Raw genomic sequence first — 12,973 nt, 5'->3', positions numbered from 1 at the left:
ATAAGTAGACATCGAAATCAAATTTTAGTTGCCTCCTTCGTCGCAAAAGTTTGTACTAATTCCTTCAATTCCAGTTTGCAAGCGTAATTACATTTTATTGAAATTGTTACTAAGTGCACGAGTCTACTTTGTACTTTACGGCATAGACCCCCCTACCCAAGGTGAGTTCCAAAACGGAACTTACCTGTTTTAAGCTTGACTGTCTTTAGTTATAATTGTAAGATGTCTATATTGTGTGATTATTTAACGATTTTTTGGTTTTTGAAAAATAAAAAGTTGTAAATAATTATAGATTCCAGCCAAAAATTGTTATGTATAAATCCTCAAAGAGGGGGTGAAGAATATGAAAAGACAACTATATAGATGTTTAATTTACGACTAAGTCTGTATGTCTACTAACATTATATATTATTATAATCTATAACGGCTACTGATGTATTTGTTTTTCAACTTGATAATGCTAAAAAACCTACCAAACTATTTTGTTTAGAACTTAAACTCTATATAATTTTTACAATAGCAAATAATAACTTAAAGTTGTATTTATATTTAAGCGGTCAACCTAAGGTGCAGAAATTTAAAATTAACGTAAAGTTAAGCAACGAATTATCTCCCATTTGAAAATCCAAACACCAAAATTTCTTTCAAGGTAAATAACTTTCAAAAGAATAGCTAAATTAACCATGTGTAACTAAGACTCGCTTGAAAAATACAAAAAAGCTCTAAATTCCATTACGTAATAATTGTAACAAATTTTTTATATTATTTATGTAAACTTGTGAAAACCATATAATTTACTTATTGAATACTTATTTAACTGTAGGTTTTGTTTGAAAGTATAAAAATGGTAGCTTTATTATAACATACTTCTATTCAATTGCGATGACATTAATTTTATTGACCGCATTATGATTATGTGATATACATAAATTTTGGATCCCCTAAATAAAGGGACGCCTTTCAAGTAATCAAACACGGTTAACTGTTTTAGACATTGCTACAATTATTGACTAAAAAATTATCATTTGAAAAAACAAAGTCTACGGTTAGTTATAAATTCCACCCTATTTAATATTATATATTATATATTAATACCTTAAGAGTGGTAAAATAGATTCCTAAAAACTAAACATTTTTCAACTAGAGAACGCCTTCCTATCTTTGTAGTGTGTTCCGTACTTAATTAAAATCATCTAACGTACGATAAACTCGACTACTCGATATACTCAATCTACTACATTCACAATACATATAAAACTTCGATACTTAAACATAACTAGACTCGATGCTCCTGAACTACGACACCAACTCGATTAACGTCACCAAGCTCTACAAACGGTACTCCCAATCAACAAAGATTTCACTGGACCTACTACTACACTATGACAATCAATATAATTCGATATCTTAATACCACAAGAATCAATACTCCCGAACTCCAAAACTACGATACTTCATCACCCGTATTTTCATTTCTCTATTACCAATCAGATTCCACTAGACCTTCAACTACAAAACAGCCGAATAAAAATTATAACACTTTAATACGTCACTATTTTATACCTACGAAAACTTATCAGCAACAGCCTTCCGCCGTTACTCCCAAATCTAAACGATTCATCAAAACTTACTAAACAAGTGACAATACTTTGAACACCTCGTCATTACAAAACTCTGTACACCAGGACAGATTTCTAATTCAACGTCAGAGAAAACGAGACTTACAAGCCCTATTAAAATTAAATAACAGTTTGAAATGTTCGAAATTTAAGTAACGATCTTATTTAATCGTTTTCTACACCAATAAGTGACACCAAATTAAAAAGGAAAAGTGACTGGTAAAAAGCGCCCCGACCTATCCAAATTTAGGATGTGGGGTTGCATTTTCACCATCGAGAATAAATATAGGCCTATATAGACCCAATTTTGGGGTGGAGGTGCAAAATTGATAGTTCTTCCTGGGCGCCGAAATAGATCGCTACTCCTTTATAAAAGTTATGAATTACTAGGTACTTTTTGATGATGGCGATTAAACAATTTGCGCCCCCTAGGGATGGCGCCCTAGGTGACCGCCTTGTTGGCCTTATATGTAGCGCCGGCCCTGGGTTAAAGGGATAATTTTTATGTTATACCACAATAAGATTTTTTGACCGCCCCCTAAAAAACTATATAACATTACATAACATTTCCACTGACCTCTAACCTTTATGAGGTAGACCGTAAATGACGTCACATAGCGAAAGGAGAAGCGGGCAGGTTGGAATTTTGCGACGATGTGTGATGAGGGGGTTCAGATAGTCTGCTCAGTGTTAAAATGTTTTTAAAAAAGTAATGTTGAAAACTGTATTTTACCCGCTATGTCACGTTTTGGAAAGCTGTTTTTGTAGAATTGATTAATGTATTCAGTTGAACGAGTTTAGTCAATTTTTTTTTTAGAAATAAATGAATGTTAAAAATAATTAAACTGCAACTTTGAGGGGGTGGGGGTGGGGTTTGTAGTCTGAGGGTGTTACGTCATTTTAGGAGGGTATATGGCTTTTTTGTGACGACGTGTAACGGTGGGAACGGGTATGTATAAATTGTCTATAAACGCGTGACATTATTTATGGATGACCCCTATAAAATGTATAGCGACCCCTTTCCTTACAAAGCGCGACATACATAGTTACAACGAAACATGTTTTTTTTAAAATACCTGATGGGGACCACATCATTATAGAGAACTCCACTAGTATTCATTTTAGACAGACATTCTTTTATTATGCAGGCCAGTTGTGTAGCCTGTTAGTCTACCATACAAAATGTCATGGTTTAGATAGAAAAATCACTGGCCAGTGTTACATAACATTGATGTCTTCTGCCACCCAGGCCCATGTAACACAACACCATGATAAACCACCACATAACGTCCTTGTGTTATATAATATGTTCTTGACACTCAAATATAGCTCAAGAATGGATAGAAAGTATTATTGAACACTTCAATGAAATAACTAAGTCGAAGATTTCTATCTAGAATTGTAAAAAGTTTATCTATTAAAAACTGGACACGTAAGTTGACTTTGTCCATGTCCAGCTTTACATAAGGTACTGAGTGAGAAGCTTTAATTTCACCCTCCCCCACCCCCGCAAGTATACGCTGTATTATCGTGCCACCTCAAGCAGTAGCTGTTTTAATACTTAATCTGTAATTTGTTTTAACAAAATAAAATCGTGATACATTGCATATTTTTAGGTACAGGAAGATCTGTAAACCATTTGGAAGACAACTTAACAACACGGAAACAAAGATAATTTGTGTCTGTGTTGTCGGTCTATCTCTCGTGTTCAGTCTCCCATTTGCAATCTTCTACGGTCAGATAACGGTCGACACTGGACACAAGGGGATTCTGGGCTATGACTGTGGGGTGGCCGCCGAGTACCATCAATCCATCTGGCCAACGGTTTGCCATGGGCTGTACATTGTGGGCTTCCTGTCCTGCTGTGCGACGCTGACGACGTTATACACGTTGATTGGCATCGAGGCCAGAAAACACCGGGTGCCGCACACGACGGTACCCAGCACAGAGAAGCTGAAACTGATTGAGAAATCCACGGGAGAAACTAACACATCTACAGACGAATCCTCGTCACAAGACGGATGATTGTGTTGACTTGTCTGATGTAGGGGACTCACGACAAGACCAACATAACAGCTATGTGGCGACAACTATAGATGTAGATACACTGACCGCTACAGCTGTTCCTACACTGACCACTACAGCTGTTCCTACACTGACCACTACAGCTGTTCCTACACTGACCACTACAGCTGTTCCTACACTGACCACTACAGCTGTTCCTACGCTGACCACTACAGCTGTTCCTACACTGACCACTACAGCTGTTCCTACACTGTCCACTGTTCCTACACTGACCACTACAGCTGTTCCTACACTGACCACTGTTCCTACACTGACCACTACAGCTGTTCCTACACTGACCACTACAGCTGTTCCTACACTGACCACTGTTCCTACACTGACCTCTACAGCTGTTCCTACACTGACCACTGTTCCTACACTGACCACTACAGTTGTTCCTACACTGACCACTACAGCTGTTCCTACACTGACCACTACAGCTGTTCATACACTGACCACTACAGCTGTTCATACACTGACCACTACAGCTATTCCTACACTGACCACTACAGCTGTTCATACACTGACCACTACAGCTGTTCCTACACTGACCACTACAGCTGTTCCTACACTGACCACTACAGCTGTTCCTACACTGACCACTAAAACCAACCAAGCATCAAAACTTCACGCTAACCTCAAACCGCAGAAAACCAAAGCAGCACCAACATCAGGACGAACCACCCGCATGCTGCTAGCGACCAGCATCATCTACATCATCAGCTACCTGAGTACGCTCATCATGGTGCTGATGAATGACGTGTACCAACTGACCAGCCGTGTCTCAGCGGCGGAGGTCTCCGTCCTACACCTGCTCATCGTCCTCTACCTGATCAACAGCGCCGCCAACCCCTTCATCTACAGCCTGTGTAACCCCAACTTTAGAAAGGATTGTATCTATGTATTCCAGCGCTTGATCAGAAGAAATATTTAGAACTAGGATATTCAACTTTTTATTGTAATATTTTGGAGATAAATAATATATCAAATGCCACATTCATAAACCCATATTTAGTCGTGGTGATGGTGGTGTTATTTTCTCCGCACTCTATTAGGTTTGTCTTTTTAAAATTTTTAAATGAACAAAACATTGATTTACAGTACAGAGTAATTTATCAAAACAGGCAATTACATTTATTAAGTGTGTAGAAAATATTTTTTTTTAGCGGAAAATTGCTTGTTTCCAATATGATTACAATAGCTTTTCTGTAATTGAAAATCAGTATAATATAAGGAAAAAAGTCCAACATGAATCGATGTAAAATAAAAGTAGATTTATTGTTTTAGTTTTTATGAAGTAAGCTAATCGAGAATTAAACTGTGGTTAACTAACCTATTCAATATCGATTAAAGTCAGTCTGCAGTTATTGATAAGCACTTTTTAAACAGTTTGATTTGTTTCAAAGTGGTGTGGCACATTTTTCTAATTGCGATTTAATTGTAAAATTCCGTTTTTTTTTAAAAATTTATCATCAGTTTTTAAGGAAAAGTATTTAGGAAATAAAAAACGCCTTTCTAAGAAAAGTTGTTTGATTTATGATCGGTATGTGTCTTCTTTTAATTAAAAAACTAAGACTGCGTGTCTAACATGTATCCAGCGCATCCTACAATTAATTTGATTACAATTTTCTGTATTATCAGACAAAGTAATGAAATAATAGAAAAAATTTACGAATTCAATGCAGAAAAAATTAAACTTTTTTGATCTAAAAGTATTTAAAAATTATTGGCAGAATTTCTTTAAACATTTATTTGTTATTATAGATTTCTATATAATCAATGCTATACTTGTTTCCTTTCTTTTATAAACATTTTTTTTTGTGTTGACTTAGTTAGCCTCCTTTGATTTGTAGCACACTTTATTAATGATTGATTTGGAAATACATACTTTTAAGAAACTAGTTACCAAAGACTAAGTATAAATTGCAGGACTTATATACATTATGTAGCTATTAGTTATACTTAATTGTGAGCGTATTCATTGTCATTTTAGATCCTTCTATTTGAAACGTTTTGGCATTCAAGGTGTACTAGACGCCTTGTCATGAAAGTCTATCATGTTGGTCGTCTGTCATGCCAGTCTGTCTATTGTGCGTCATGTTTGTCTGTCATCCATCAAATCAGTCTAACACGTTAGTCGTCCGTCATGCTAGTCTGTCTGTTGTCCGTCATGTTTGTCTGTCATCCATCAAATCAGTCTATCATGTTGGTCGTATCACTTGTCTGTCATGTTTTTCTGTCATCCATCAAATCAGTCTAACACGTTAGTCGTCCGTCATGCTAGTCTGTCTGTTGTCCGTCATGTTTGTCTGTCATCCATCAAATCAGTCTATCACGTTGGTCGTATCACTTGTCTGTCATGTTTGTCACCTGTCATGTCTGTGTGTCGTATGTCATGAAAATCTGTCATCTGTTAGGTTTTTGTGAAAATTGCAATCAATTTACCACCCACTTAAAAAACCCATTATTTTCAATGAGTCTAAATAGCTATTGAACCCGTTATTAATAACATCGATTAAGTATTTTTAGCCAAGGGTGTGGTTTCATGAAATTTTACAATAACAATCGAAATAAATGAACAATTTCCTTCCGCGTCTACCACCAAGTGTATATCAAATGAGTAACATTTTCAATTGGCCAATACAAGCACGCATGTGCATGCATCGTTATGACGTGCCAGGATTTTTACAAATCACCATTTGTCTGAACAAACTGATATGACGTCTTTGCATATACTATAGTTGCATATTCAACAGACGAACATATGGACCTAGAAACAGCAGAATTATCTGCATAAGTACGAGTTACATTAAATTTCGTGTTAGCCCATGAACTTCTGCATCTGTTACTAATACTATCTGCATTCATTTTCTTGCTTCCTGGTTTAAGTGCTAGATTTAACAATGTCGGAAAGTAGATCAAACATTGGATTCAACTTTTCTAACCAGCCATCTAATGTTTTTGATGAAGAAAAATGGCAATACTTGTATTGGTTACAAGGGAAGAACGATCTTATAAACATTCCGGCCTTCACATTTCTGGCATTGGTGTGTGTTTGTGGACTGATAGGGAATTCGTTAATTCTGATTGTTTATTCTCGGAAAAAGAACAAAACACCGACTGTAATTTTGATACAGTTTATAGCAGTCATGGACACGATTACAAACCTGTTTATTGTTCCAGGTAGGTTTACCTAACTAGAAGTCAAGGTTTTTAACAAATGTTAACAAATGTAATTAAAAAGGAAGTATACATAAGATACAAGAAATTTGAAATTGTTACAAAAATAAACCGGGAGTGATCTCCCCTAAACTTTCTCGAATATTCTTATATAAAATAACAGGGGATGGGAACTCGGGATATAGACATGATTTTTAATCCATTTTAAATACTTAAAGTTTTAAAAATAGAATAAAATCTCGTAGACAAATAATTGCACACCAAGTGAACGAGAAATAAAAAAGCGCATAATAGTGCGCAATATTATTAGTACTTTTAAAATTTACAATCGGTTTTTGCGAAATCGGAAGTAGCGTAAATTACTACTTCCAGTCAACGGAAATTGCTCAAAATTTAACAGAAGGTAGAGAATTAGATCTTTTACTTACATGTGAAATTTCATTTATCTATCTGAAATAGTACTCAAGTTATAGGCTTTTGAAAAATTCAAAGTAGAAAAAGTACCACTTCAGGTTGTCGGAAATCGCTCAAAAGTTGATACGGATCTACGATTTTGATATAATACTTATATATGAAATTTCATCAACCTAGCTGTAACGGTACTCAAGTTATCGTGTTTACACACAGACACACACACACAGACATACGGACAAGATTGCAAAATTATGTTTTTCCGTATCAGTGAGGTGTAAAACGTCGAGATTTGTAAAAATCTCGATTTTTTTTTGCACGATTACAATACTTTCTCTATACTACGTATATACGAGAAAGTAAAAACCAAACAACAACAGATAAATAGACAAAATTAAAGCTGTGTTGTTAGCATTTCACTTCATTTATACCAGTAAAGTGTTGTTTTATTTTCTTACAAATGTTTGCTTTAGAAGTGTTTTGTGTTTGAAACTTTCAAAGATGCTGGTGCTAATTTTAAGATGCAACAATTAATAATTGTAGGCTCAAATTATTTAACTATTAACTAATTATTTTCTAATCAATAAAAAATTTGGGAAAATTGGTTTGTCTTCTCACACCGTGCTAGCATAATAAAGACGGGTCTGTGAACCGCATCCTTGAATTATCCTGTTGATATCTAAATTTATCCTTTCAAAATGTAAATTATTCGTCCAGAACAATTTTTCTGTCAAAACGTAATTAAACCTCTTGTAAATCCCAAATTATCATGTAAAATATGACTTATCTTTACATTTACAGGAACCATTTACACGATCGGGCACACTTGGACGTACACAAACGTCTTGGTGTGTAAAGCCTATTACTTTTTCAACAGTTTTATATCATGGACGTCAGCTATTCTGTTGGTGGTAGTTGCTATCATCAGGTTTGTTGTTGAGTGAAAACTTGTAGCATGCTAATGATAAGGTTCATATCTTTATGGGTAACTCAGTGGATAATTCAGTGGATAACTCAGTGGATAACTGTACACTTTACCAGAGGCATAGCGAGGGGGGGGGGGGGGGGGGCTGGGGGTGCGGACCGCACCGGGTGACACCATTTAGGGGGGTGACACCAGGGCAAAAAATAGCAAAATATATAGAGAAAAATGATAACTCCACGTAATTAAGTGATTAATTCGAGTGTTAAATAGTGTTTTAAGAGGTGCAAATCGAAAGTTTGAGGAGGGGGGGGGGTGCAAATCGAAAGTTTGAGGGTGGCGGATGCAAATCGAAAATTCAAAGTTTGTCCCCGGGAAGGGTCGCTACGCCTCTGGGGGGGGGGGGGGGTGACACCATTAAGTGCAACACCGGGTGACACCCGACCTCGCTACGCCACTGCACTTTACTAAGACACAAGAGATAAGCTCGCAGTAGAAAGATAAAATATAAACTTAGTTATATAAGTAGAACAACATAGGCCTATCCACATTTAATTTTTAAATGCACTAAAAAGTAGAAAAAAAAATTATATGTCCAAATCACACTGGTGGGTGTGGGAATGTCTCTACTCCAGGGTTTCTTTCAGGCAAGTTTCTTCAGAATGCTCTTAATATTTTCAGAGAGGGGAGGAGGGGGGGGGGAGACACTTAAAATTTCCTGTGTGACGGACTATTATTAAAGTCCATATTTTCTCTATCAATGTTATATTTTTACACCTTGTCGGAAAGGGGAGGGGGGGGGTTGATGTGCGCCGGAGTGTACCCTCCCCTTGGAAGAAATGCCTAAAAGAAACTCAGGTCTAACGAGAACCTACAACAAATGCTTGAGTCATCTGTTATATTATCTATTCAACAGGTATAGGAAGATCTGTAAACCATTTGGAAGACAACTTAACAACAGGGAAACAAAGATAATTTGTGCCTGTGTTGTTGGTCTATCTCTCGTGTTCAGTCTCCCATTCGCAATCTTCTACGGTCAGATAACGGTCGACACTGGACACAAGGGGATACAAGGATACAACTGTGCAGTGGCCGACCAATCCATCTGGCCAACAGTTTGCCATGGGCTGTATATTCTTGTCTTCATGGCTTGCTGCGTCACACTGACAACGTTGTATTGCTTCATTGGATCGGAAGCCAGACGACGCAAAGTATCGCACTCAAGGGTATCGATACCACCCAGTAGACGGCCAAAACTGATGGAAAAATTAAGAAAATCAGTTAAAACACCACCGCCTGATAATGAACGAAGCGATGATGTGTTAAAAAGAAATGACTTAAGTCAAGTTCAGGTTGATTTCAGCCCAGAGAACAGCAATGAACCGGACACAGAATCCAGCGACATAGACGCACCAACCCCACGTCCAACAGCTGACCGTGCAGTAGTTTCTAAAGTGACCTCTACTGATATATGTACAGTGTCCAACACAACCAATCAAACGTCGACAAATCCATCACAAGCTCACAACAAGACAGCTAAAACAGGAGAGAAGACAAGTGGAAAAACCACCCGGATGTTGCTAGCAACCAGCGTCATCTACGTCATCAGCTACCTCGCGACATTGACGATGATCCTGTTGAATGTTGTCTTAAAACTCAACGGCCGTCTTGGTTTGCTGCAAGCTTCCATTTTAAACGTGGTTATAGTCTTGTACCTAATCAACAGTGCAGCTAATCCCGTTATCTACAGCGTTTGTAATCAAATCTTCAGAAGGGATTGTTTCTCTTTGTTTCAGCGGTTAGTTTATAGAGGATCCTAAGCATGGTTGAGTTTGTTTAAATTTTTATCAGATACAATATGTATTTTACCTAGTGCTGCATGTTTAATCTATCTGAATATTTATTTTACTTGTTTCATTACGTTTAATACTTAATCTGATTGAATATTTATTTTACTTGCTTTATAACGTTTAAACTTTAATCAATCTGAATATATTTATTTTACTTGATCTTTATGTTTAAAATTTATAAAAAGTAAAAGATTAACATTTTTCATGTTTTGTTTAAGTTAGTTTCCTAAACGTTTGACTAGTCAAATAAATTGTTTTTTGCTTTGTAAATAAAACATTGAATGACGTTACTTAATTTTTAATTTTTCTGTATTACCATGTATTCAATTATATGTTAACAATACAATTCTCAATACCCACACATACTTTATATTTACATATATTATGTTTAAAAACTAAAATAAAACGTTTATTCAATTATATGTTAGCAATACAATTCTCAATACCCACACATACTTTATATTTACATATATTATGTTTAAAAACTAAAATAAAACGTTTATGCCCTTATGACAAGCTGCTACTTTGTTTATTTGCTTTTTTATTTTTTCTCGAAAACAGACAATAGAGGAAGTATAGAAATCGTGCACAAAAATCACATAAAATTTGGACAGTATTCACCTTTTTACTTCTCAGTACTTCATCATATACGGACTATAGGGGACTTATTTTAATTGGGCAAAAATTCTAAATCCAGATTTATCATAATTTCGGCTTTTTACGCGTAATCGAGTCGAAGTAACTGGGCTTTGCAATTCTGTCCGTAAATGTATGTGTGTCTGTGAACACGATAACTTAAGTACCGTTATAGCTAGGTTGATGAAATTTCATATATAAGTATAACATCACATTTGTTGTTCTGTATCGACTTTTGAGCGATTTCCGGTATCCGGAAGTGGAAATTAATTCTACTTTTAATTTTTCAAAAGCCTATAACTTGAGTATTGTTTAAGATAGAGAGACGAAATTTCACAAATAAGTACAAAATCTAATTTTCTGTCTTGTGGCAAATTTTTAGTAATTTCCTTTGACCGAAAGTAGTACTTTACGCTATTTCCGATTTCTCAAAAAACGCAGATGAATTATTAAAGTATTATATTCCGCACTATAATATATATTTTGTTTGCCGTTCACTTGGTGCGCTATTTTTTTCCCTCGAGATTCTATTCTATTTTTAAATGTTTACGTAGGCCTATTTAAAAATAGATTAAAATCATATGTATACCCGAAGTTGCCATCCCCCGTAGTGTTATATAAGAATGTTTATGGAAGCTTAGGGGTTTAACTTATAAAGAGAGGAAACAATTTTCCCGAACCAAACTTTCTCCAGTTGCTTGCACGCATTCAGCGCCGTAGATCTATAAATAACTTTTCGGAAAAACCAAATCGTGTTTGCAAACATAACAAATATTCCCTTAAAACAGCTGACTGTAGATCCTTTATTACGCTTGATTATTACATCAGCAATCACAAAGGAAGAAACAAAATGTAACGAAGATGTGCTGACGGTCTTGGTATGCAGTTAGGTTTTCCTACAAGAATTACGTTCTATTTTAGAATTATGGTATGGGGAGGGGGTGGGTAAAGTGGGTTAAGCTGAATATCAAACTGTTCAGATAAAGAGAATGACGTGTGTGTATATATATATATATATAATATATATATATATATATATATATATATATATATATATATATATATATATATATATATATATATATATATATATATAATATGTATGTGATCAACTATTGTATAGAACATTTAAACAACGGATACATTATGTCATCTATACGCCCAGTAACCAGGAAGATATACACACGTGTGTAATAATGTACTTAAACTTAAGGACATGGAAATATACCCGATATTTTTCAACCCCTTGACCGTTTTGTTTCCAACCGACAAGAATGAAGTAAGGTTACAACATTTTATTTGATGTACCAGGAAATAAATCGCCAGTAAATGTCCACGAGGATGCTGTGGAAGGTATTAAAGCGCAGCGTCTGTCTTACGTCCTTAGCTTGAACCATGCATGGGTAGAGGATGTAGTACATTTACAACCGACTGCCTTACATCACGTTATATTTGAAATGACAATGTAACCTTAATGAAAGAAACGAAACAAATCATTTGTTAAACCAAAAGTACCAGCATATGTTCTAGCAGAATATTTAAAACTAGGATTTTTTAGGCAGTTATTTCGGGGATTGTTCACTTGAAACTCTCACAAAGAGGATGCGCACTTACATTTTTTGGGGGAGGGGGGGGGAGAGAGTTCGGGCAGTGGTTAGAGTAAATTATATTTCTGTATCGATTAATATTTTTTTTCTAATGTTTCCTAGTCTCTTGTAAAAAGAGATGGTGTGGCCAGCACTATACCCAGCCGCCTGACTTTCTCTAACGCGTGTTTGGTACTCATCAGAGATAGGTGTACTAGGGGACGCTAACATTAATGTGCGGACCAACAGAACGTTTTGGAAATACTGACGCTAACATAAATGTGCGGACTAGATGTTTAGGAAATACTGACGCTTACATTAATGTGCGGAAAGTTGTCTTTGTTAACCGATGGTAAACAGAAATGCTCACTTCATAAAGTCGCCTCGTCAGTTATTTTTTCTGACGTTTCGTAGATTAATTAAGTTAGTTTTAATTGTATCGATTGATTTAATTGTATCGATTTTGTCCTGAAAATTTTTTGTTATAAATTCCATAAATCCATATAGCTTCAAACAGTTTAAAGGGGTGTTACTAATCCTAACTGCTAAGTAATTCAAATCAAATGTGTCAGGAACTATGCAGCAATTGTGAAACAATCCAGAATTGACATCCGTGTCCATTACAAAGTGTTTATCCATATCGGTAACTTTTATAATTGGCCACTACAAGCATGTACTACAAGCATGTACGACAATGCATGCTTG

General features: G+C 35.7%; 2 protein-coding genes across 2 annotated transcripts in view; both read left to right on the top strand.

The window, feature by feature from the left end:
• LOC131940087 (bombesin receptor subtype-3) overlaps positions 1-3,756 on the top strand; it is a 5,093-nt gene extending 1,337 nt beyond the window's left edge. The window contains exon 3 of the mRNA XM_059298664.1: positions 3,236-3,756. Within this exon, the coding sequence (XP_059154647.1) occupies positions 3,236-3,644 (409 nt within the window). The 3' untranslated portion in view covers positions 3,645-3,756. The remainder of the gene's footprint in view (positions 1-3,235) is intronic.
• A 1,810-nt stretch (positions 3,757-5,566) lies between these two features.
• LOC131940084 (muscarinic acetylcholine receptor M2) lies at positions 5,567-10,430 on the top strand. The gene is made up of 3 exons (XM_059298659.1): positions 5,567-6,866; positions 8,076-8,202; positions 9,113-10,430. The coding sequence occupies exons 1-3, from the start codon at positions 6,587-6,589 to the stop codon at positions 10,014-10,016; spliced, it is 1,311 nt and encodes a 436-aa protein (XP_059154642.1). The 5' UTR covers positions 5,567-6,586; the 3' UTR covers positions 10,017-10,430.
• Positions 10,431-12,973: the final 2,543 nt, after the last annotated feature.

The sequence above is a fragment of the Physella acuta genome, unplaced genomic scaffold, assembly GCF_028476545.2.
Source record: "Physella acuta isolate Inbredline_101_S28 unplaced genomic scaffold, ASM2847654v3 ptg000308l, whole genome shotgun sequence".
Lineage (NCBI taxonomy): Eukaryota > Metazoa > Mollusca > Gastropoda > Physidae > Physella > Physella acuta.
This window is presented reverse-complemented; position numbering and strand designations above follow the sequence as displayed.